Genomic DNA, 25,624 nt, shown 5'->3' with positions numbered 1-25,624 from the left:
ACTAGCCAGAGCAAGCTTGATTACTGAAGTTTGAAATGCCTCCAATCACACTATTTTTACTAATGACAATGCATGAAGTTCATAATTAATGTATTTAACCAATTTCCACAATTTAAGCCCAGATGTGAAAAATATTCTATCAATGCAAATTTTTTTTTAAGAACCCCCCCCCCCCCCCCCATGCTCAACCTGTTAAAGTAAATCTCTAATAATCTTGATAGCCAACCATTTGGAAATCCTGATGGTTCGGTATCTGGTTCACTAGGTGATGTTTTCCCCTGCTCACCTGAGACATTCAGATACTGTGTGACATAAAAGTAATAATATTGGAATTCTTAATGGTGAACTTCATTCACAAAGTCCTAAGCATGCTGGATTAGAGCTTTACTGCAAATCCCTTGGTGGCATTTAGAATGGCTTGAATGACAAACTCCATTATTTCTGCTCTAGTGAGTATGTGTAGCTGAATACTTCCAACTGAAACTTGACAATTCTCTGCAAAAGGTAAATTATGAGGCAATTTTCTTTGTTTTCCATACCATTCATCCTGGTACAAGACTATCACCACACCAGCTGAAATAAATATTATTTATTTCCAAAATTTGTTTCAGCTGTAATGCAAAGTTTGGCCAGGAAAAATGAATGGCCTCTGGATAAGATGCACCTCACAGTGGATGTCACCAAAAAATTAAAGGAAGACTTTGCACAACCTGCCCGAGAAGGAGCATACATTTCTGGATTTTACATGGAAGGTAAATTCTGTCTGTATCACTTAGGGTATGAAGTTTTATTTTTAATTACTAGTTACTCACTTGGATGCTATCCCATTACATCACAGGAGCACGCTGGGACATGCAGAATGGTCATATAGCAGAAGCTCGGTTGAAAGAACTTACACCGATGATGCCTGTAATATTTGTTAAAGCAATCCCCATTGATAAACAAGAAATGAGAAATATTTATGAATGTCCTGTCTATAAGACAAAACTGAGAGGACCCACCTATGTCTGGACTTTCAATCTGAAGACAAAAGAGAAACCTGCAAAATGGATTCTTGCTGGTGTTGCTCTACTGTTAGGTGTGTAGATGTATAGGTGTGTACTGCCTATGGTCATGGATGTATCATGTGCCAGGGTTGACAATAGCAACTATTGAGGTCTTGAATGGAGTGAGATAAGTCACCCCACATCTTCCTGCATTCAAGAGCAAAATGTGCAATATTACTGATGAAAAGTGTGGTTAAAGTATTCAGGACCCTCATGTAACACTTCCTCTTCTGATTGAGAGTCAGTAGCACATTACTGAATCTATTTGCAGGTAGGATTGCTCCAAGATTCTGGAATTCTTCCAATCCATTAAAACAATCCCTTCCTGCAACCTGTTCAAAGTATACAGAGATAATTAAACCACCACTTTCTCCACCCTTGTCATCGTATATACTACATTGTAGGGGGGAACAAAGTTATGTTAGTAATCACCATCACTATAACCTCTTCCAATACTTGAGATTTCATAAAACATTTTTTATTAAAATATATCTTGACCATTTCACTGTACTTGTATCACAAGCAAAAAAAAAAGCACCAAGCTGGTAACAACATGTGCTTACTGATCTGATGTATGGCTTCTGCTTAAATTCATCTTTTAGAGTGCAGAAGCCAACATTAGACGACCACATAATACCAATTCTACCATGGTGCAAGTGGGAAAACATAGCATTAAAATGCAAAAGACCAGTACTTCTCCCTCCTTCCCAGGCATTCAAGTACCTTTTAGATGCAAATTATCTCAAATTTTGTATGGCTTCAACTAGAGTGCATTTTGTGATGTAAATCCTTCACACACAATGCAAACATAATGGGGGAGGCAGAAGGCAGAATTGCAAAAAATTGTTTTTCACTTGCCACTTCTATCCTGTGCAGTGAAGTGGTGATTCTTTTCTCTACTCCCCCCCCCCCCCCATGTGATTTAATAAAGCTGCACCACTGCAAAGCTAAGCACGTGAACACTGTTAAGGTCAATTGCTAGACTGATAATTGATAAGATTTTAAATGAACTACTTGCGGCTTTACTTCAAAAATGATTTTTTCAAAAGTGAAAGTCATCCCAGTTAAGTTTCAGCCAGTTGCAATTTAAGCGTATGAAGCAATTAGTCTCAGACTGAAATACAAATGATTTGAAACTTACAAATTGAGCAACTGGATGTTTAAAACAGACTCTTAAACTAAAGCTGTAGATTAATGAGTGGAATGAAGGATTTACTTGCTGCAACAAGCAGCATGTCATTGTGCAAATAATTTTGATGTTAATGGTATGAAACTCCAATGGTATTTTAGACTAAAATGACAACAAACCTTTTAACAGCATATGCAAAATCGTTAACACCCTCTCTCATTCCAGATCCATGATTATGATAGCAAAGAAAACAATGCAAGTATTTAACTATTAATGTAGCTTTTTGTGTAATCATAGCTCATACCATTTTAATTTTTGCTAAATTATGTATATTGTGAAAGTTAAACATAAACCATTCAACATGTTGTACTGCGTCAATACATCTCTTCAGTCTTCCACTTGAAGTTCTTTTTTCAGGCTGAAAAAAAAGTTCAGGAATTAAAATGCTGCATATAAAGATTTGTGTGAAATGAAAAAAATGCTAACATTAAGCTTACCTTTTCAAATAAGCATGTACATTGTCATATCCATGATACTTGGCCAGGTAAACAAGAACACCTGTAGCGCAGCGACCTTCACGCTGTCGGCAGAAACTGCAATTGCAGATTCCCCTGCAAGGAGGACATTGCCAGTTCTGAAGGGGGAGTAAAGCATGAAACATCAATATACAAGAGCTTATCCCAATTAGGATCCAAGATTCTGCACCCAAGTGTTCCACTATTTACTTTAGATGGATACAGCAGCAACAAAATAATTCCTTCACTGGTAAACAATCCTGATTATTTTAATGAAATCACTCCTTTAACAAGGAGTTCAATATTTACAAGTAGAGGTGAACTGAGCTTCACAATTGATATTTAAATTAGCTCAGGAATTTTTTTTGTTAAAATAACTTAAAGGCAAGTAAGCTTCTCAATCAGTTAAAGCTCTCCTTGTCTTTTCAAGCTTAAGTAATTGACAGCTTTATAATAGTTAAATAGTTTGACTATTGATACATTGAAAAATCAACTTATTACTCACTGGATCTAATAAAGCATTCCTAACAAGTTCACCATATCGATTTCGAAGACATGGGCCACAGAATTGTCCACGGACACCTACACATTCCGGGTTGCGACAATTTGTTTTTGTATCAATTGTTTTCTGACGACATTGATGGCAAGTTGTACCCTGCAGGGCAGAAAATGTGTTTCTGTTGGCATCACCTTTACACTTAAAAAATGAAACATGCCAAGATTATAAACAAGAGCACATCACAAAAATATTAATAGCTATAAATGGTCAAATGACTAGAATACAAGACATTTCCTTCCAGCAGTTCTTCACAAATTTTGGTTTGTAAAGGTTTGTCAAATCACAGATAGTGGGTTGAGATACTACCCAAACAATGGAGATAAAATACTAATGGGGAAAATCCTCCACCTACATTTGCCAACAACCACATAATGGGGGTATCGCCATGCAAAGGCCATAGAGCAGCAGAGTACCAACTTCCTCAGATTTCACAGCTCAGTCTGTGAAAGTTGCCCAGTGAGTGTAAGGTATCAGTTGCTGGAAGTACAGCATTTTATTTCACTTAATTAATATTTCTTAAAACCAACTTTGTTACATTTATGCAAGTCTTTTAACTTATGATTTAAACTGGGGGGGATCTGTACCCGGGATGAAGCTTGAAGAAATAGAAGCAATGTCATAATGGGGCAAACTCCACCCCCCCCCCCCCCCCAACCCAAGACTTTCTTCTGCAGCGGATTTCAGTATTGCTTGGTCAAATGTTAATGCTTTGCACAATCCTCCTTTTGAAGGAAGTGAAATTGCTTTTTAAAATTCTGTACTAAGATGACAAAGAAAAACAAAGAGAAGTGTGCATGTATGGTGGGGGAAGGGGTAAGGACAGCATCATGTCAGACCAGAAAGAATTTATTTAAAAACAAAGGCAAAACCAGTAGACGATGTCTTTGCATCATCTGCACAGCAGCTTAGCTTTAGCATCCTGGCTGAATTAAGAGTTTGCAACTATAACATAAAAATGAAATGCAATCATGCTTTAAAGTTATGTATCATATTGTGGTAACTGAAAACATGTCGAGAAACCAAATAGTCCTGTTCTTTCAAATTACGAGACATGGTTATAAATACACAGAATGAGGGCCCTGAGTTAAATGTTCTGGCGGTTTTACCTTGATGTCACCTGACAAATCCTATTTGGATCTACAACCATTTGTGTCATTGTTGGATCAAAATCATGTAATTCTCTATTAACCACTGGAAGAACCAGCAAAGGCACTGTAGCAATTAAGAGTGGTCACACTGCCCACACCTTAAACACCAACTATACTGAAAAAGCATTTTGCAGATCTGTACCACCAAAGCAGCTGCTATTTAGTAATCTAATGAGCAAACAAAGAGCATTCCAGAGCAGAACTGAAAAAGGCTGACAGTGAAACTGCTTGAGTTTATTCAAAAGGTGTCATTTCCATGCTCAGATGGACAAAGACTATATGACCCATATGAATAAAATAATTGGATCTCCCAGTTTTCCCATCGGTTGGTGACATCCCTCAAACACATGGCCTAACAAGGCTTCAGTCCTTACCAAAATGCAAGAAAAACAAAACTAACTCCAGGAATAATTGTAGAGTTTACAGCACAGAAACAGGCCCTTCGGCCCACCACATCCATGCTGACATTATTGCCCATTTACACTGATACCATCTGCCCCCATTAGAGCCATATCCTTCTATGGCTATTCAAGTGCATGTCTAAATACCCCTTAAACATAGTAACCATATCTGACTTCACCTATCACAGCAAGTTCCAGATATCAACCATAATGTAAAGGCTTCCTTCAAATCCCCTTTAAAACTCCTTCATCTCACCTTAAACTTATGCCCTCTTGTTTTTGATATCCTTACCATGGGAAAAACATTCTATCTAACCTATCTGTCTAATTTTATATACCTCACTCAGATCATCTCAGCCTCCTCCACTCCAGGGGAGGATAAGCCCAACCAAACAGAACTTTCCCCATAACAATGCAGGCTATACCCTCCGCACTCTCTCCAGTACAACCGTACGCTTAAATGGTGTCATTGTTTTTAGAAAATAAGCATCTCTTTTAGAGAAAGTAACTGGATTAACCAGTTCTGTTACACAACTTTTACTTCTTTGTTGATAAGCATAAACATATCACTTTCAATGTTCTTATTATGATCATAAAACAGTTCACAATGTTCCCCCCCCATACCCCACCAAGTTATTTCAATTGAGAGATGAACTGCAATTAACGTTTATGATTTGAGCAAGAATCAGTGTTAAGACTCCTGCTGCCTCCTTTGTCAGCTACAAGTCTCAGATTCAATCTAAGTGTTTGCTCCACTAAAATAGTCCAATTTAGCATCCCAAAATGTGCACTTATTCTGTAATCAGGACTTGAATATGAGGGAAATAAATATCTTTTCACCTCAAACATTACCAAAAACCAATCCAATCTAGCATATAGTGCAAACCATTCTCCCCCCCCCCCCCCATTTGAAGTAAATGAATAGAAAAACCTACTGTAGCTCTATTATAAACTTTCTCTTTAGCTGAAAAAGAAATATTTTCCAGCTCTTCCTGAGTGATGTCTTCAACTGGTCGCACCACATGTGGGATAGCAAGTATGCTGGGTCGGCTTCTCCTACGCTGAGGCACATCTACCTGAGGGTAGACAGGGAAGCAAGGGTCAAGTCAGCATCACTACACAAACTTCCTAAAAATTTGAAACAATATTTCACATTCCTAATCTAATAGTTGAACACTAATTAAATGAACACAAGTTTACACTTTTGTCTGCACACAGCATTCAACGTATGCAAATACACAGATGTGACTGGCATTCACCCACAGGCAGCTTAGGGTTGTGTACCTCGGCATTCAATAAACACAAGGCAACAATAAATCTGGGATGGACCTGCTGCATCAAGCCAGCCCAGTTCAGAAATGTAGCAGCCTCAAAGATGTACGAGAACAGAAGCTCACAATGATGCTTTAGTAATTCGTTGGTAGGATTACATTGTTACATGTGATACAGAAAGAGGTTATTCAGCCCATCAGGTTCATGCAAGCTCTCAGCAGAGCAATCCCATCACTTCCATTCCCTATCTCCTTATTTCCAGTTAATTCGGAAAATTATTCTCCCTCACATACCCCTCCCCTTTGGTTCTTTGGCTATCTACCCATATTAATATACAGTAGCTAATTAACCTACAGGCATATCTTTGGAAGGATAGTGAAGCACCTAGCAGAAACCCACCTGATCACAACAGAAACTTAAACTGTGCACCCTTGTTCTTATTTAGCAAAGAGAACATTACAAGCTTGGATAATAGCCAAGGAAATCTTCCTCTGAAGTTGGCCCTTTGTTCTACCCTACCTGGCAGCACTGATGGATGAAAAACAAAGATATATTCTCACAAAGCCAGAGAGCATATACATTTTCTTTTAAACTGCATTTCTAGAATTTGAATATCAAATACATCTGATAAAATCAATATTAGATGCATTGAACTCGTGGAAAATAAAAGCTCTTGACGCTGGTGGGCAGCATGCTGGTGTGGATAGAAAATTGGTAGGCTAACAAGAAACAGCAGCCGCACTGGTTCTTTTTCTGGCTGGTAAGATTTATCAAGGTGCTCCAGCTTCAACTTTTTACTATTTATATAGATGACTTGGATGAAGGCACAAAAAGTTTGATTGTTAATTTTATTGATGACACAAAGATAGGCAGGAAAGTTAGCCGTGGAGAAGACATCAGGAGGTTACAAAGGGATATAGATAGATTAAATGAGTGGGCAAAGATCTGGCAAATGGAGTATGTTGTGGGAAAATGTGAAGTTGTCCATTTCGGCAACAAATATATAAAAGCACATTATGCAAGAGACTGAAGAGCTTGAGATGCAGAGGGATCTGGGTGTCAGAATATTATTGCTTACAGTTAGGGGAACTGAATACAAAAGTAGGGATGTTTCTGCTATGAAGGGTATTGGCGAGACCACAATCGAAGTACTGAGTACTTCAGTGATCTCCTTATGAGGAAAGATGAAAACGCACTGGACTAATACTTGGAATAGACAGGTTGTCTTACAAGTAAATGGACAGGCCATGTTTGTATCTGGTAGAGTTTAGAAGAATAAAAGGAGACTTGATCGAAACACACAAAATCCCGAAGGTCTTGATCTGGTGGATGTAGAGAAGAGGTTTCCTTTTGTGGGGGAACTAAAACTAGGGATCATGGTTAAAATAAGGAGTGTGTGTGTGTTTGTGTGTGAAAGAGTGAGAGAGAGAGAGAAAGAGAGAGAACTTCTTTTCATAAGGCAATGAGCTTTTGCAACTCTATTCCTCAAAGGGTCTTAGGAGGAGAGACTGAATAATTTAAGGCAGACATAGATAGATTCTTGGTAAGATGTGACAGGCTACCCCAGTGGTAGGCAGAAATGCAGAGCTCAAATTACAATCATATCAGCCGTGATCTTAATAAACGGTGAAGCAGGCTTGAGAAGCCAAGTGGCCTACATCTGCTCCTAATTTGTACATTCACAAGTAAAAATCAACTGAATTGATGTGACACCTTTGATGTCGACAAACATCTCCTCATAAGTATAACAAGATAAAAACAGAACTTGGGCCAATGCAGAAAATGAGATATAAAGGTCATTAAGATTTTAAGAGGAGTGCGATAAATTAAAAAAGGTAAATCAGGAAGTCCTACAGAGAAGGCTAAACAAGGGGTTAACATAGTCTGAAGAACTCAGAGGTGAAATATACTCTAGTTTGAAGCTTATATAAAGTGTCATTGTAGGTCCATGAGGTCAATATGGATACTGCAAGGACCAGCTGTTCTGGACAGACTGCAGTTTTGGATGCGCTGAAGTTTCTGGAAGATGGGAAGCTGGCATGGGAATAATAAAGCAAGGAGGTAACAAAGCCCCAGATAAAGTATTTAGCAGCAGATGGGCTGAGGAACAAGCAGCATTATAGAATTAGAACCAGGTGGTCTTTTTGATGGAGCAGCTAGGGGCTACAAGGTCAGTATACAGTTGAACAGGGCACAGAAATTGCTTACATGAGCAGTCTGTGCAAAGGCAATATATTAATTTAATTATCCTTGCCAGGATTTGACAAATGTGAAATTTAAGGATGAACTAAAACATTTCCCTGCAAAGCTATTGTTTAAATTGTAAAAGCTATAATATCATGCTTCTATTGGATAAACTAATACTCAAGGCCAATTGTTTCAACATGCTGGTTTGCAAACTGCCTGCCAACCTGCAACGTCAAGTGCTGCACAGAGCTTCAAAACAAAATATATTGACTTTCAATATTTCAATATTTCTTAATGAGGCATTTATTCCCAAGTGCTTAATTGCAGTCACTGCAGACACCACTGGAATAGATCTCTTATAATTTTTATGAACATGAAGTCTTTAACTGTAAAGGTTATTAGACTTTACAAGTGACCACCAGAAATGCAGATTAAGCTGGCAAAGTCAGTGCACCATGAAAGGTGTTGTTAATAGCAGCACAAATGACTTAATGGCTCTACCTCAGAGAAGTCATTATCTAGAAACTTTCTTTTTCTCATAAAGCTGACATTATCTTCTTGCTCAAATGATGGAGAAGGAGGACCGTCAACCAAGGATCTTGACCGAGTGCGAGGTCGAGCACTGCGCTCAGGATTCTGTCTAGAAACATTTTCTATGAAAGAATTCCTTGGTGGGCGTTTTGGTTTCTAAAGAATACAACAAATCACAATTAATTTTTCAACCTCTATATCCGTAATATTATATACGTTTTGCGATAAAGCACTTTAAAAAAAATCCTGCTAAAGTTAACAGTTAATCCTGTTAATTAAAGTTAATCCTGTATTTTCTGCAATTTAAAACATTGTCTATTAAAGGTTAAAATTCAGTTTTCTTTAAAATCATTTGACAATCACTCCCTTATTTTAATATTAGTTTTTAAAATATAGAATTTGCAAATTTAAAAAAGTCTGCTATGCTGTATGTGATAATCTTTTAGAAACCATTAAGCCAAATTTGGAGAACTAGACTATGAGATGCATCATATGATGCATTTTACTCACAACATTAAAGCTATATTCATATAGTAAAGTTTCCATTTTTAAGTAAATAAAATGTAGCCACTTTACTAAAACACCTCTACTAATCTGGTGTAGTCCTAACAATTTCAGTTCAGGGTGCTATTGTCGAATAGGATATCACAATTGTGAAAATGATTAAGTTGTTAATGCTTGCAAGAACTCCATGCCATCTGTTAAGAGTTTTGAACAAATACACGCAAATGACAAGTGTATCCTGTCAGCACTTACCGATGGTGTCCCTCGAAGAGTAACTCTCCGTGGAATGAACCCTGGCACAGTTTTCAACTCTGCTATCAGTTTAGCCAGCTTTAATAAAAACAAAAAATGTAAATAACATGTTACATTAAGGCATTTATTACCTCTAGAAGATTCTGTAATAGACTTTTAAATTACAGAATTTACAGCACAGATACACATCATTCAGCCTAACTAGTCCACTTTGGTTTTATGTTCCACAAAGGTACCCAACCATTTATCAATTCTGCCTCCATGTACTCGCTAATTTTCTCTTAAATATATCAGTGCTATTGACTTCAGCCACTCCATGTAGTAGCATGTTCCACGTCCTAATTACACCATGGGTAGCAATTTCTCACAAACCCCTTGCTGAATTTGTATTTAGTTCTTTCCAAATGTTCTTTTTTGATCCAATCTTCCCTTGGTAAGTTTACTCCAATACACCTTAGACAAATATCTTAGAATTATAGAATGGTGACAGCACAGGGCCATTCAGCCCATCATATCTGTGCTGTTTCTTTACCAGAGCAACGCTCTAGTTCCATCACCTGGTCCCCTCCTTATAAATTTTCCCCCACAATATATTTATTCAACTCCCTCAAAGGCCACTACACCTGATGGCTGCGCTTTCCAGATTCCAAACACACACTACACAAAAAGAATTTTCCTTATGTCACTTTTAATTCTATTCCCCTTTATTTTACACTCATGACCTCTCGTCCTTCACCTCTCCAACAGGAATAGCCTCCATTATTCACTCTGTCCAGCCTGCTCATCATTTTATATGCTTCCAGCAAAGCACCCCTCAGCCTTCTCTCCAAAAACCATACCACCCTCTTTATTCCACCCTTCCTATTGTAGTTGCTCATCCCAAAAACATTCTCTTAAGTCTTTTCTGGATGCTCTCTAATGCCTTCACATCCTTCCTTCAATATGCTGACTAGAATTGAACAGAATACTCTGATTGAGGTCAGACCAGTATTTTAATAAAGGCTCAGCATGACTTCTTTACTTTTACATTCTATGTCCCTACTGGTAAAGGCCAGAATTGTATACATCTTAATCACAGTTTAAACCTGCCCCACCATTTTCAAAGATTTGCACATGCATGCCCCCCCCATCCCTCTGCTCCTACACCGCTTTTAGAATAATGCTATTCAACACCATCCTCATTACAAACTTTTGTTCACATTATACTTCATCTGCCACATTTCTTCCCATTCCACCAGCCTGTTTACATCCCACTGCAATCTATCACTACCCCCTTCACAGTTCGCAATGTCCCAAGTTTTGAATAATCTCCAAATTTAGAAACCATGCCTTGCACTCTCAGTACAGAAAGAAAACCCAATGGCCCTAACTCTGGAACAAGTCATTCGGTTCCTCAAGCCTACACAGGCAACCCCTGCATTACAGCCATTTGGGTAACGGAAATTCACCCTAACAGAATTCATTAATCACTACCCATTAGTTTGGGATACAAAATAAAATTCACCCTCACAGAATTTGTGGAAAAAGTAAATAAACAAACATGAAATTTATTTTTCCCCCCCAACTCTCATTTCTTGTCATGTGGCGATGACATGGCTTCGCATTACGGAAAATGACCACTATAGGGACTGTTTTCTGGGAATGTAACGGAACACAGGTTACTTGAAGGCCTATAAAACAGGTTGTGCCTTATCTACAAAACAAACTCCATCTATCTTCCTTGGCACTTAAGTATTTCATAGCTCAAACTTATGCCAAATTTAAATGAGTACAAACTAGATCAAACAACTTCTGCCCAGGGCAACTACCAAGAGGGCAAATCACTTCAGTTCAAGTCATATTATCTCCAACCCGCTAAAATCCAAACCCATTCACAATGTTCACATATAATCAGTGTAAAAGGCAACAACCAATCATCTACCCTCTAACTTCCATTGGACTAGATATCATTTTAAAAAGTGCAGCAGGCAACATCCTGGTGTGAGTTCCAGCATTTCAACATACAATACAAACATCATTCACACAAGCAATTATAGACCCGCAGCAATGTAGCTAACTCTCAACTATCCTTGCTCTGCCCAGCAAGCCAGTTGGTTCAAGGAGATTTAGAGATGTGCAATCTCATTGAGCCAGTGAACAAATAAATTAAGGAAAAACACGCAGCATTTACCATAGCTTTGTTTTCTTTAATGTTTAGAGCTCTCTTTTCTAGAAAGCTTGATCCTCTGTGTTCATCGAGGTCAGAGTCAGATTCAGATTCTGAATCTTTACTTAAGGCAACATTAGAATCTGGCACAGATATGTTTTTGTTTTTCTGAGATGGAAATCTGAAAGCCACACGTAATGGAAAAGAATGTTTGCTCCGTGTTCTGGGATTCTTTTCAGTATCTTCATCGCTCATTTCCTCCTCAGATTCAGATTTAACACTCTACAAAACAAATAATTGATATATCAGATTTCCTTAACAAAATGCAGTACTCACGTTTTTGCTAGAAACACCCAAAAACAGGAAGCCAAAATAATGAACACATTTCAATTCAAGAGTTTCTCCGAATATTCGAAAAGCCTCGAACAAAGGAAATCCCAGAAAAGAAATCTATAGTGTTCAGAAGCAAGATGTTATATAAACTATAATTAAAGATGTTAATTTTATTAGAAAAAACTGCTCTCAGACTACAGTCATGTGTAGACTTCCAGAAAAGGCAGCTCACCAACAAATCCAGTGACCCTTCTCTTTAAATTATTTCAATCCCAACAAAATACAAAGAGAAAATGTAAAAAGTCATCACACACGTCATTGTTTACAACACATACTGTAACAGAATGGTTCCAAAAGCAGCAAGGGAATATGATTTTGACAAAATGTTTGCGTCACTGATTCAAGAGTCTGAATAATGACTTTCAGGCAAAGTATTAATAAACTGGAACCAGGTATTAATGCACGCTATCATCATGCTTCAGATAGATTAAACATAAAGTTCACAGTTTATCTCAAGAAGTTTCAGTGCTCAGTATACCATGGCTTCCATTACATCTTTGAGGTCGCTTTCAGAAAAACCATCGAATGATTCATTATCGTCAGAATCCTCATTAAAAATCCGAGCCAGTTCATCTGTCAGGATCTCTGTTCTGAATTTAGCTTTCTGAGAAGAAATAGAAAACTTGTTATAGTATAGCAACTATCATATTACAGGTAATTGTAGTCGACTTCTTTTGCATTCACAATCTTAAATTACACTTACACTGTTCGTAAAATTGTCTGAAGCAAAACTATCACAGCTATCATCTGATGATGATGTTTCCATGGGAACCAATGCTACATTTCTGAAGTCTTTAAATTCTTCCTTTCCAGAAAGGTCGATCTGCTGCAAGAGAGAGAAAAAAAATACAATCTTGAATACCTTTTAAATAATTTCTTTTAGTGTCAGGTTTTAATGATACGAATTGCAAGGAATTCACTTAGCATAACACACAGTCCTACTCTGAATCTGCTTTGTGCTATGTAAATGGAATGCTGAGCCAATTTATTTGAGCTTTGCAGACTGGCTTTGAGATTTGTAGATATTTATCGTCAGTTGTGCTTATTCGATATTCAAACTGCATGTTTTGGTTAGTTTGAGAAACCAAAGTAGACAGATAAAGTTTTATTGTTCCATACAGAAATCTGCAATACCAGCTGGAACACTGACAACCCGGGGAAAAAAAGCAGCTAATCTGTGATAGTGGTAACATGACCTGAATGCAAATCAATGGAACTTCAAACTGTATTTCTCCATGATTGCAAATTTCACACAGAAATAAAATTGTTTATTAAAACTCATTGTGCATACAGCTCCCAATGGATTGCAGAGAGATTTTGCAGAAGATATTTTCTGAACTCTTTTTATTGTAATACTGGAAACATGTGGGTTTTTAAAACAGAATAAAGTTCCCAGTTTCGGGCACAATATCCACGATATGCAATTAAATAAAATCTTAAACGTAAAGGCTACAAATCAGCCAATTTTCACTTTCATATCAACGTAACTGACAGCTGCCCCATGGTAAGAATTGAACAAACTAAAGAAAATAGGTCACAGACAGGCTGTATTTATACCCTGACCCAAAGGTGGTTGCACTGCTTCCGACAGACATGACAGCCTGCAAGTCTTTTCAAGGATCTCTACAAGCAACACAAAAAAAAAGCATGTCTGGTGCCCCACTGGGTTTTCACATTTGAAATGGTAATACCGCTAGGCCTCTTAGATCATTACTGGGTTTTCATCAGCAAAAAGACATCAGAAAGACACAAGAGCCTGGAATCACTCTTCCTTTTACCACACAGGAAACCCTTCCTTTCCAACGCAAAGCCTCAAGTTCAGATTTTAAGATATAGCTTATATTTCCACTAAAAGGTAACACCATGCAAGAACTCTGTTCAAGGCATTCCTGGGTTACTTGTAGTTTGATGCACATGTTTTAAAAAAAACACAAATTTCAATCACTAACTAGAAAGTGCCTGCCCTGCACACTTTCTTGCATAGTAATAGAACCAAAAAACCTCTACCCACAAAAGGGATTCACAATAGCCTACATTAATAAAGGAGCCTTTCAAAAGGTGCTTCACAAAAAATGTTAACAAGTTGATACTGAGTTGCACACAGAGATCAGGACAGACAAGCCAGTGCAAGGTATGTTTCAAAGAGGAAGAGGCAGAGAGGTTTTGGGAGGGAATTCTAGAACATTCGGGCCATGTGAGCCAACAGCATTTGGAGAGCATTTTGATTTTGAAAACTGATGAGCTCACAATTGGCCCCAGACAGTTATGTGCCAGAAGAGATTACAGAAGCGCACAGACACAAAAGGAGTCGAAAACAAAGATGAGTTTCTTAACCAGGAGGCAGTGTAAATCACACAAAGGTGATGGGCAAAAATGGCAGGGAAGAAAGGTGGCCAGTGAATGGTCTGTCAACAGTGCATGAGAAGTCAAGTAACAAGCAGATGGGCGAGTTTCAGCAACAGACGAGCTGAGGCAGGGCTGGATCATGTTGCAAAGATGGAAATCGGTCGTCAGCCATGGAAAACTTGCCCAAAGCTTAACTTGTACAGTCATATAATAACAAGGTTTCAAAGAGAAATCAAACATCTTAAAGTTACAGACTGTTTTCTCATTTCCGATGAAAGGTTAATGACCAAAATGTTCATTGTGCTTTTCTCTTCACAGATCTGCCCGATTTGCTGAGTATTTCTTGTACTTGCATTTTAATACTTTCCAAACTGTCTGATAGAATTTCAAACATTTGGCATTGAAAGGAATGGAGTTGATGGATAAGGAATACGGTTTGTGTTAACACAACCGATCTACTGAAATGAATTGGATAATTTAAGGACACCCACATGCAGTGTGAAAAGTGCATCTTTTGTTGCCTACAGTTATAGTGCATTAGGACAAAAACAACAGCACAAACTGTAAGCTCTTATTAAGTAGACCTTGACTTTTACTGACAGTATTAAAAACTGACCATCAATCTCCCTTTCTCCTGTTGATTATTTCTCTTTAACAGCAAGCACTGATGAGATATTAATAAACCTGGTAATGTGAGGAAACTGAATTAACGTGCAGTTAAAATGAGGGGAAATGGTTTAAGCGCCCTGGGTAATTGACTCTGACAGTTCAATTCCTAATAATGTCAAGATCATTAATTCCTCCAGGCAGTTCCCCACACTGAACTTACCAGCACCCAGTTTTAAAATAAATATTCACATAACTTTCCAAAAAAAATTAAAATACAAAATAAAAAATTTGGAGCACGGGAGGAGGCCATTCAACTCGTCTAGAATAAAAGAACAGCCGTTTAGGCCATTCCCAAATCCCAGCACTCATCCTTAGCCTTGTGGGTTATTGCATTCAAGTGCTCATCTAGGTATTTCTGAGATGCAAGCACTACACCCCTCCCTTCTCCTCACTCCACCCCTCCCCTCCACCCCCCCCAAACAGCATGGTTCAGGTCCCCACAATTCCTTTTGTGAGACTTTATTTTCTTAATATTCCTCTTCCACTCTCCTTGTATCTAAATCCCCTTGTTATTGATCTAATTAATCCCTGCCAAGCAAGTAGTTCCCTGTCAAAATTTGCAACCGTCTTGAAAAAGATGCGTTTTGAGAAAGCACACCACCCACCCCAAAATTTGTGTTATTTAAATGTAAATTTAAGTTATTTACACTTTCAGTTGGATTCAGGCACTGCAGACAAATGAGCAAATGAACAGATTCCCTCCCACACAAAAACCATCAAGACCCACACCTGTTTATCTCTGGGCATGCAATCACTGACAACCTCAAGCCTCACTCATGGGGCAAAGTGAGGGGGACAAGCACCCAACTTATCACCGACCCCAAATGCTCTGTGAAAGGAGATGAAGGGGACAATTGGAATAGGAATAAGATTTTCCCCCATATTTTAGTAAAATTTCCCACATGATGCACCATTATATATTCACATGGCCACCGACCGATTCCCCTGTCCAGGCCTTTCATACAATCCAATAAATGAACCATTAAATTTTCTTTAACACAACAAAAACCCCAAAGTAAAATTCACTCTTGAATTATTCCAGCTGTGAACTAACTAATGTTTTGTACAGCTCCAGCAGGACCTCCTTGCTCATATATTTTACATTGCAGCAAATGAAACCAAGTGTCCTGTGTGCCTTCTACACCACCTCATCCACCACTCATATTGTCAAGGATCTCCAACATCTCACTGTTCCCCTACACTGCCCAACACTTATCTCATATTCTTTGCCTTGTTTGCTCTAACTGGAAACCTGAAATAAAAACAAAAAATGCTGCAAATACTCAGTTGGTCAGGCAGCATTTGTATGAAGAGAGAAAAGATTTAACGTTTCAGGCCAAAGACCTTCATCAGAATTCTAGCACTGACAGGATTTTTTTTGACAGGTGGTCTTCAAGCTGAAACATAAACTGTTTCTCTTTCCACCGATGCTGCCTAACTCACTAAGTGTTTCCAGCATTAACTGTTTTTAGTTCACTTAATCTTGTATGACATTTGAAAAAAATTGAAAGCCTGATGTAGGACATGTAATGGTGGTAGAGGCCTCTAATTTCACTAAAGAACATTAACATTTCAGATGTTGACACAGTTGAGAAATGATGATCTTGTGTTCCCAACATTGTTACACTTACAGGATCTTACTAGTATACTGTATATTATATGGAATTCAAGTTTTGAAAACATTTATTTTCTGCATTGAAATACTGCAATAAATACAGTTAAAATGGTTGTCTAATTAGATTGCTAAACAATGACTTTCATTAACTTAAAACTCGTATTGTTTATTAGTAGGTTATGTCAAATCAGAAGCTTTATTCATCCCAGTCTCAGAAGGAAATTTCAAAGCATTTGTGCAAGCATTGAACTAAATATTATCTGTTGAGAACATGAGGTGGAAGTAATAGTGGGCCAATCAGCCCCTCAATAAAGTCATGACTGATCTTTCACCTCAACCCCATGTTCCTCCACTAACCCCATATCCCTCAATTTTCTTAACATCCAAAAATCTTTTGATCTTTGTCTTGAACATATTGAGCGACTGAACCTCTGCAACTCCTGGGTATGGAATTCCAAAGGATCACTATTCTCTGGAAATTTCTTCCCACCTCAAGTCATAGAGTAATACAGCAGACACAGCCCCTTTGGTCCAAGTCATCCATGTCGACCAAGATATCCATCCAGGCAGACAAATGGCACTAGCTTATGGCCCACATCCGTCTGAACCTTTCCTATCCATGTACCTGTCCAACTGTCCTTTAAAATGTTGCTATTGTACCTGCTGCAAGCACTTTCTCTGGCAGCTCATTTCATACATGCACCACCATCTGCGTGAAGTTACCCATCAGTTTCCTTTTTAAAATCTTTCCCCTCTCACCTTAAACCCATGCCCTTTAGTTTTTGACTCCCTTTCCCTGGGAAAAAGACTATGTGCATTCACACTATCCTTGCCCCTCATGATTTTATACACCTCTATAAAGTCACCCGTCGGTCTCTTACACTCCAAAGATAAAGTCCTCGCCTGCCCAACTTCTCCCTATAACTCAGGCTCTCGTCCTGGCAACATTCTCATAAATCTTCTTTGGACTCTTTCCAGCTTCAATATCCTGAATGTCTGACCCCTTATTTTGAGATTATGACCCTCATCCCAGTTCTAGCCAAACCAGAGGAACACCATCCCTGCATCTACCCTGTAAAATTTTGTAATACAACAGAATTATGTACACGTTCATCATTTCTCTTTAATTTTAAAGGATCACCACTTAAACTGCATCAACAACAATAAATCCACCTGTGAAGTGGTATGTGTAGTGGTAAAGCTGATAATTAACCAGATGAAATGTTATATTTAACACAACTGACATTTTTACACAATAGAAAGCAGTTAAAAATACTGGTATAGACAAAAAAATTACTTTTAATAATTAAGAGCAACACACAAGAAATGATGGAGGAACTCAGCGGGTCAGGCAGCATCCATGGAGGGAAAGAAACAGTTGACATTTCGGGCCAAGACCCTTCATCAGGACTGGAAAGAAAGAGGGCAGAAGCCAGAATAAAAAGGGTGGGGGGAGAGGGAGGAGCACAAGATGGTGGGTGATAGGTGAATCCAGGTAAGAGGGGGAAAGTAGGTAGGTGGGGGGGGGGGGAAGGAGGGAGAGAGTGGGAATGATGTGAGAAGCTGGGAGGTGATAGGTGGAAGAGGCAAAGGGCTGAAGATGGCATCTGATAGGAGAGCATGGCATTAAGAGAAGTAGGTGGGCAACCAAAGGGAGGAAGGTGTGGGTGATGGGCAGGTCATGGGGGTGTGTGTGTGTGGGGGGGGGGGGGGTGAAGAAGTAATAATGAAGTCCAGATAAAGTAGATGAGTATCAACTCAACAAAGCTACTTTGTTATTAAATTTTTTTTAAAAAACTGAAGATGATGCTGGAAATCTGAGATTTAAAAAATGCTGGACAAACTCAAGAGGTCAGGTTGCATCTGTGGAAAGGGAAACAATATTTCAGGTCTGGGACTCTTCAACAGAACTGTAAAACAGAGAAACAAGGTAGTCCAGGGAGCAGAGAAGGTGGGGGAGGGTAATGGGTGAAACAAAGTGAATTTCTCCAACAGGGTGAAATAATGTGCCAACTAAGGGGAACTTAAGATCAGTCAAGCTTCTTTGTCTAATGTGCTGTTAAAGTTGTATGTTCTGGGCAATGTCTTCATAGCTTACCCTACTGGGTCTTGCCCAGCTTGCCAGATCATATAAAAAAAGGCAGGCAAAAATGGCCAGTTCCCATACAAGCAGATAGAAAGAGCAATTTATCTAAAGCTGAAGAGTTTCAAAATTGAGTTCTGCAGACTGTCACGTGCCCTGATGCAAGATGAGGTCTTTGAATTGACTCAGGGCCTTATGACAGTGTAGGAGGCCACAGTCAGAGTGGGAGAGGGACGGTGAATTAAAATGGCAGGCAGCCACTCAATATTTTCTGTTTTTACTTTATTACTACTATTGGAATGATGCTTGCTCTCGAATTTGCAGAGGCCATTCCAGAAGCAAGTTAGAGCAGCCCTCTGCCTCAAAATACAACAGAAGATGAAAAGGAAGAGGATTGGAAAATGATCAAAACTGGGGTTTGTGAGGAGGTTCAAGGAGAGTCATATGTTCTGTACATTTGAAATTAATTTAGTGTGGTTGGCTTACTCACACACTCCTTCACTGTACACCAATTAAAGACATTTTCCATAAATGTAGTTTCATTTTACAGTCTTAAGGTAGTCTTGCAACAGTAAAAAATTGACAGTGAGTGAGCTGCCATATGCTTCAATAAGCTTCCAATATTGAAAAGTATGTTAGGATCATCTGAAACATTTAAAATAATTGGTTTACAACTAAATATATTGAGAGAAATTGAGACTGTAGGTTTTAATTGTGACTGATCCACATCAAGTTATTTGTTAACATTTTGCACTATCAATACAAAAGCAACTCTGCAGATGCGCCCAAGGAAAACTGGAGCCGAAAAATACATGTGTAATTCAACACTATTTATCACTTGGCCAATGGTGAACACATCCACTTCAAACTCTAAAATACAATCAAATATGCAATTATTCATTCTGTCCTTTTGAATTCAAACAAATAGATATGCTCTTGCAATTGTGGCAGTATAAAATTTTATCCTTTTCATTTTTGTTCATGCAATATGGACATCTCTGGCTGTGCAAGCATTTAATGCTCATTGAAGGCAGCTAAGAGTCAACTATATTGGTGGTTCTGGAGTAACATATAGACTGGACCAGGGCAAGGATACCAGAGTCCTTCACAGAAGGGCACAAGTGGACCAGATGGGTTTTTAAACAATAATCCAGTACTCTCGTGGCTACTGGCACTGAGACTTGATGTTTTACTTTGCAAAAAGTCCTGATTTTATTTAGTTACTCGAATTCAAATTCTCCCACTGCTCTGATGGGGATCCATCTCAGATCTCTGAATAAACAGTCCAGAATTTTGGCTGCTAGTTCACTAACAATAACTACTATGTTACCATACCATGTACAATTAGTGGACATTCCACAAGTAGTGCACCAAGCACACGAGAGGAAATGCCAAATAAACCTTGGGACAAACACTAGATGTTGAAAAGTGTGTGCATGCAGCCAGAGACATATCAAATTTTATATTCCCAAGACTAAAAGTAGATCAATATAACAACTGCAATACACATGTACTAATATTTTCTAAAAGTACATGTTTGATTTCTTTCACATAGGAGTACCAACTAAAAAGCTCATGGAAGTCCTTTTCAAATTGTGGAGGACAGGACTCTCTTTTTTGCTCAGTGCCAATTATTTTCATGGCTACATTATGATAAATTGACAGAAAAGGCCATTCAGTGCCTTCTACTTTCATAATTTCCGAATCCAGCCTCAAACATGCACCAAACTCCACAAGTCTTTTATTATATCTTTAAAAAGTTTTCTCCAGCTTGTAGAGAGTAAAATTTTGATCTTTGAGCTTGGTACATTTCTTGCTGCAGAACTCTTCTCTGAATGCTCAATGTTTGCTCATCCCTTCTGTAGCACTGTACATAACACCAATTGGAGTTTACACCCTAAGCACAACCTCAGTTGTAATCCGCTATTCTAGCTAGGTATCCCAGTTATTTTGTTTTTAAGATTACATTTCCCAACATTCAAATAATCTGAAGCTACACATAGCCCCCATTGGTAATGAAAATTAAACTCCAACAACTCTATCAGCTGTACACAACTGTAAATAAAACAAACAACTGAAAACATTTATGTAATATTGCATTTAAAAAGAATAATTGAAATTGTTACACTTCAACAGAAGAAATATTTGACTTCAACCTCACCCTTCAAATAGCAAAAATACAAAATTAGGTCAAATTTTCAACTACAGCTTCAAGAGTAGAATTTGAAAAAGGCCAGCAGTGCGTGGATCCCTCTGTTATAATCTCAGCTGCTACTTCAGGTAGAACTTGCATTAATGAAACTTGCACTGAAAAGTATAGAACATCCAAAGACACCAGACAATGTTATGAAACAAAAAGAAAGATACCATTCCACATAAAGAACACCAGATGATCTCTTAAGAGGTAGTCTTTAAGAAGCATATTAAAAAAGCATAGAGAGGCAAACAAGTTTTGGGAAAGAATTCCAGAAGGGGACTGGTTAGTTGAGCCATGGCCTTCAATGGTGAAACAATTAAAACAGGGGATCTCACAATCTACCTCGTCATGGCCCTGCACCTTATTGTCTGCCTGCACTGCATTTCCTCTGTAACTGTAACACTATATTCTGCAGTTATTGCTTTTCCCTTTCACTACCTCAATGTATTGATGTGATGAAATGATCTGTATGGATGGCATGCAAAACAAAGTTTTTCCACTGTACTTTGGTACATGTGACAATAATAAGCCAATTTATGAGATTTCAGACTTTCAGCAGTGCAGAGGCTGAAACCTCCAAGGCCAGTGAAACTTCTGGCCAATGTTGCCAACATGATATTTCAAAAATAAGTTTTTTTTCCACTCCCCCAACACCTAACCTCTCCTTTTTGATGTTAACAATAATAATAAATCATTTTCATCTGTGTTCAGTAGGGATTTCTTGGTGCTTTCCAGAGCACTCAGCAATTTTCAATCTTCCAGATGGGAATACCTTTACAGGATAGTGAATGAGAGCAGCCAATTTTCCAGTTAAACACAGGGTATTTCTTGTAATATTGGGTTTATAACCAAATATAGTGCCCATTCCAAAGGCATCGCATCCCCACTACGGTATAATGACTAGAAATGCCCAAGGCAGTGCTCACGACAAATTCACTGTACCCCTGGCACTATGTTTTATCCAAGCAAAACTGTTGCAATCATTTTAACTTTACTGTTGTTAAACATTAAGGATTAATTTCCATGGAGATTATTTTGCTTGTCTGCCTTATTAACAAAAGCTGTGAAACCTTATTTCCTGTTCATTTCTGAATGATTCCAGTAGGTTCCACTAATCCGTTGCACTGGGGAATTGCAATCCAGATTCTGTGCCAGATCTGTTCAGCACTGGGAACAAGACCCCACTGATTTCAATGGGGATTCTAGGCCTGGGATTTGGAGGCAAAAAGGAAAAGCAATTAAAAGTTTGATTTTACTTTTGTTGTTATTTATTTGCATTCAAAATATTTTTTTTATGTACTTTCATGGAATTTAATTGTCTCTAAAGGTCAGAGCCTTTTCAAAACTAAAATGTCTCCTAGTCAAAGCTTCCCGTAAACCTTGCCAGCAGTCTGCAAGCATTTGCACGTGGGACACCCGCACTGGATTTAAGGGCAAGGAAGGCCTTCCGTGCCAAAGCCCACGCAAGTAGGAGCATGGAGTGAGCCACATGCTGCAATTCTGGGCAACAGGCCAGATCCAACCTAACCCCACCCTATACACAACAAATGGCAGTTCCAAAATGTGCGCAGGTACAGAGCAACCTGGGCATACGAGTGCAGATATCCATGAAAATGGCAGTCATGTTGAGAGAGCAGTTGAAATAGCTCGTAAAATCCTGAGTTACATAAATAGGTGCACTGGATAACTCAAGACATGCTCCCACAATGGTAAAATGACTGGCATTGACTCAGGCAGTGCCCTTGGAAGGATGCATAAGAGCTAGTGCTGCAAAGATTTTACTGGATCTCAGCTAAAAAATTAGGCAGCAGAAGCTGGGTTGTTTTTCTGGGAGCAAAGTAATTAGATCTCGTTGAGTTGTAGATGATCATGGGTATAGAAAAGATGAACTGGATGAATCCATTTCCAGTAAGTTGATAGTTAAAGATCAGGAGCCAGAGATTTAAACAAATATTCAAGGTGGGGGTTGGGAGATGGAGGGAGAGATTTGAGGGTAAAAGGATCTTTTGTCAAAAAAAATGCCTATATCATTGGAAGTGTAGTGGCAACAGTGCCAATCAGACCCTTCACAGCAGAACTGGTGAGGCTTGGGGAAAAAAGGTTGAGTTAAATAAGTTCTGGAAGCCTCGCGAATAAGAGCAAAGAATGAAATTATTCCCAATATGGGCTGTAATTATTCTGTGAATGGTTGTAACCAAGCTGCTTCTCAAACCAATCTGTACTGTCACGTTAAAAGTATGGATGATGAAAGGAAGGGGAAGGAAGCAAAACATAAGAAATAGACTATCTCTGACCAATTTATTTTGGGCTAATCAAGTTTCCATTTAAACACAGGACTGTAGTCATAACGAAAGAATGTGGTCAAGCCATAGAAAGGAATGGAAAAGGATGACTATTTTTAAAACAAACTGCTTCTAAGCCAGGAATCAGCACCAGTGAGTATGCACAGTTTAAAAGATGCAAGCACGAAAGTACATCCAAAATAAAACAAAATCTGAGCTCCCGCTTAAAAAACCATAATCCTCATATTCATGAATGCAAAAGTTCTGTGTAAACGTGTTTCAAATGACAATGGAACACTGGTAAAAGGATGGCTCAAAATCAAGTTGAAGCGCACTATTCCATCTTCACATTCTTTAAAGACCTGATTTCTATGTTCGGAAACTCTTTTCAGCCGGATGCAATGACACACCTTAAGTGAAAGACACAGACCACTATATTCGGTTTCCAAGATTGCCGTCAGTTCAGCAATCTAAAGCGGTATGAACATCACCCCTACCACCATCAGACCATATATACTATATAATTATTGGAGCGCTGGATCAATTCATTCTCTCCAGGTCAACTTTGTATTTGACGAGCTCAGATTTCGTGGTCAATTAGGAAGCTACAGCTGACTAAAGTTACCCACAAAAGACTAATTGCAATTTAGTAGAAGTGCACCGTTAACCATTTAACGAGTCTACGTCCAACAGACTGCAAAGCCACGCTCTACAACATAAAGCACGAAAGCAGGTCGCGGGATCAACTGGTTCCCGGGCTCCGCCGCGCGCCCCGCGACTACTGTCAATCATCTCAACCTTTTCCCGCGTCAAGTCCTGTCACATGACCAGGCGCCCAGTTTAAATCCCGAAACCAAAGTTCAAAGCAGAGATTTCACCCTAAAACGGAACTTATAAAGTATATTTATTTAAAATGTACAACTCTCGAATTTATAACGGACAAGAAGGTGCGACTGATAAATATGTAAAGCTCGGCAACTAGTGATTACTTTGACATTTATAAAACTTAAAAAAAAATTTTACAGTAAAATAATTTGAACACTGGCGTTTTGAAAATCTTTTCCATCAAAAACCAACAAGCATATGATCTTAAAGGGAGACAATTTATGTTCTTAAAGCGAGCATTTGCGCAATGCAATGAATGAAACCGCTATGCAGTGAAAGTTCTCTTCGCCGAACCACTACCGATATGTAGGAATGTAACTCGTACACTTACCCTTCCCCGCAATTTCTTCATTTTTTTTGTGTGTGTATTTTCCAGAAAGTTATTTAAAACAACGGCAACTTGTCTGCCGCAGACCCGCAGCGATGCAAACGAGTGGCGCGCCGGCTGCGAATCCCCCAATCCGGAGGCGGAGCCCCGTCCGAGTTTCGCGCGCTACCGGATCCTTCCCGCAGCTCGTGCAACTGGCCAGACGGGACCGTCCGGCGGCAGCTGTGCAGGGAAAACTTCTACCCCGCAGTGCACAAACCTGACAGGGGCTTTCGGATTTACTTCTTATTGTATTAAGTTATTTTGTATCAGAAGACCACATCTCCTTTTGTTTTCATAAGTTTCTTATAAATGGATTCCACCTTCCTTATCACTTCTGGCTTCAATTCAAAAACCCAGCCCACCTAAATAAATAAATTGCTTTCCCACTTTCCCTTTTTTTATTCATGCAAACAGTTTCTCCCTCACCGCCATTGTGTCGTTTTTCGTCTGCATCACAACTGAAACTAATGACAGCTTTCGTTTACATAGCGTTGCAGTGAAACATCTCAAGGCGTCTCACGCCAGAAATTTCATACCCAGTCACCCAAGGGCTTATTAAGACCGTAACAAAAACTTTGGTTACAAAAGTAAGTCTTTAGTGTCAAATAAGGAAATAGCTTGAGATACTGAGGGGTGAATTCCAGACATTAGGGCCTAAGATTTCTTCAAAGAAGACAATGGTGAATCGATCTGAAATTTTTTGGGATTCGACTCCGGATTTCCGCTAGTTATTAAAAGTCCTGGGATGCAGGGGCTTTGAAGTAATCTGTGTCACTACCGACAGAAAGACCACTTCCCAACCCCAGTCACACGTGCACGGCCAATTTTGTGGTTTAGCTTGTGCTTTATTGTAGCCTGTGGTTGGAAAGGTCTCAACGTTTACTAACTGCAAAATTCCCAGGTGAGATTTGGCAAGAAGTCGAGGAACTGAGAGATCTCAAAACATGGCAAGGATGGGAGAGGGAAGAGATAGACCATGGCGGTATTTGAACGCAAGATCATTTTCACCTGGATAAACCACAAGTCATGTAACAAAATGACATGATAAATGGAAAACTAAGTAATCAAATAAAGCTCTGATGGTAAATTCAAAA

General features: G+C 38.8%; 2 protein-coding genes across 2 annotated transcripts in view; one reads left to right on the top strand and one right to left on the bottom strand.

Annotated features, from left to right (window-relative positions):
- Nucleotides 1-1,086, top strand: part of dnah9l (dynein, axonemal, heavy polypeptide 9 like) — a 242,026-nt gene extending 240,940 nt beyond the window's left edge. The window contains exons 80-81 of the mRNA XM_052029683.1: nt 612-752; nt 839-1,086. Of these exons, the coding sequence (XP_051885643.1) occupies nt 612-752; nt 839-1,086 (389 nt within the window). The remainder of the gene's footprint in view (nt 1-611; nt 753-838) is intronic.
- Nucleotides 1,087-1,504: 418 nt separating this feature from the next.
- On the bottom strand, nt 1,505-24,649 carry cdca7a (cell division cycle associated 7a). The gene is made up of 10 exons (XM_052023231.1): nt 24,492-24,649; nt 12,787-12,909; nt 12,562-12,687; nt 11,715-11,972; nt 9,545-9,622; nt 8,759-8,944; nt 5,734-5,874; nt 3,196-3,345; nt 2,673-2,809; nt 1,505-2,593 (listed from the first exon to the last, which is right to left on the bottom strand). The coding sequence occupies exons 1-10, from the start codon at nt 24,510-24,512 to the stop codon at nt 2,563-2,565; spliced, it is 1,251 nt and encodes a 416-aa protein (XP_051879191.1). The 5' UTR covers nt 24,513-24,649; the 3' UTR covers nt 1,505-2,562.
- Nucleotides 24,650-25,624: the final 975 nt, after the last annotated feature.

Source organism: Pristis pectinata, chromosome 1, assembly GCF_009764475.1.
Source record: "Pristis pectinata isolate sPriPec2 chromosome 1, sPriPec2.1.pri, whole genome shotgun sequence".
Taxonomy (NCBI): domain Eukaryota; kingdom Metazoa; phylum Chordata; class Chondrichthyes; order Rhinopristiformes; family Pristidae; genus Pristis; species Pristis pectinata.
The sequence above is the reverse complement of the archived record's forward strand: the minus strand, read 5'-3'. Positions and strand labels throughout refer to the sequence as shown.

Excerpts from the sequence above, each read along its gene's own strand:
- cdca7a (XM_052023231.1), bottom strand. The coding sequence starts at position 24,512 with ATGAAGAAATTGCGGGGAAGG. Across the intron at positions 11,973-12,561 it reads AAGATGTAATGGAAGCCATG|AGTGTTAAATCTGAATCTGA; the intron begins GTATACTGAGCA and ends TTTGTTTTGTAG. Across the intron at positions 2,594-2,672 it reads GTACATGCTTATTTGAAAAG|CCTGAAAAAAGAACTTCAAG; the intron begins GTAAGCTTAATG and ends CTTTTTTTTCAG.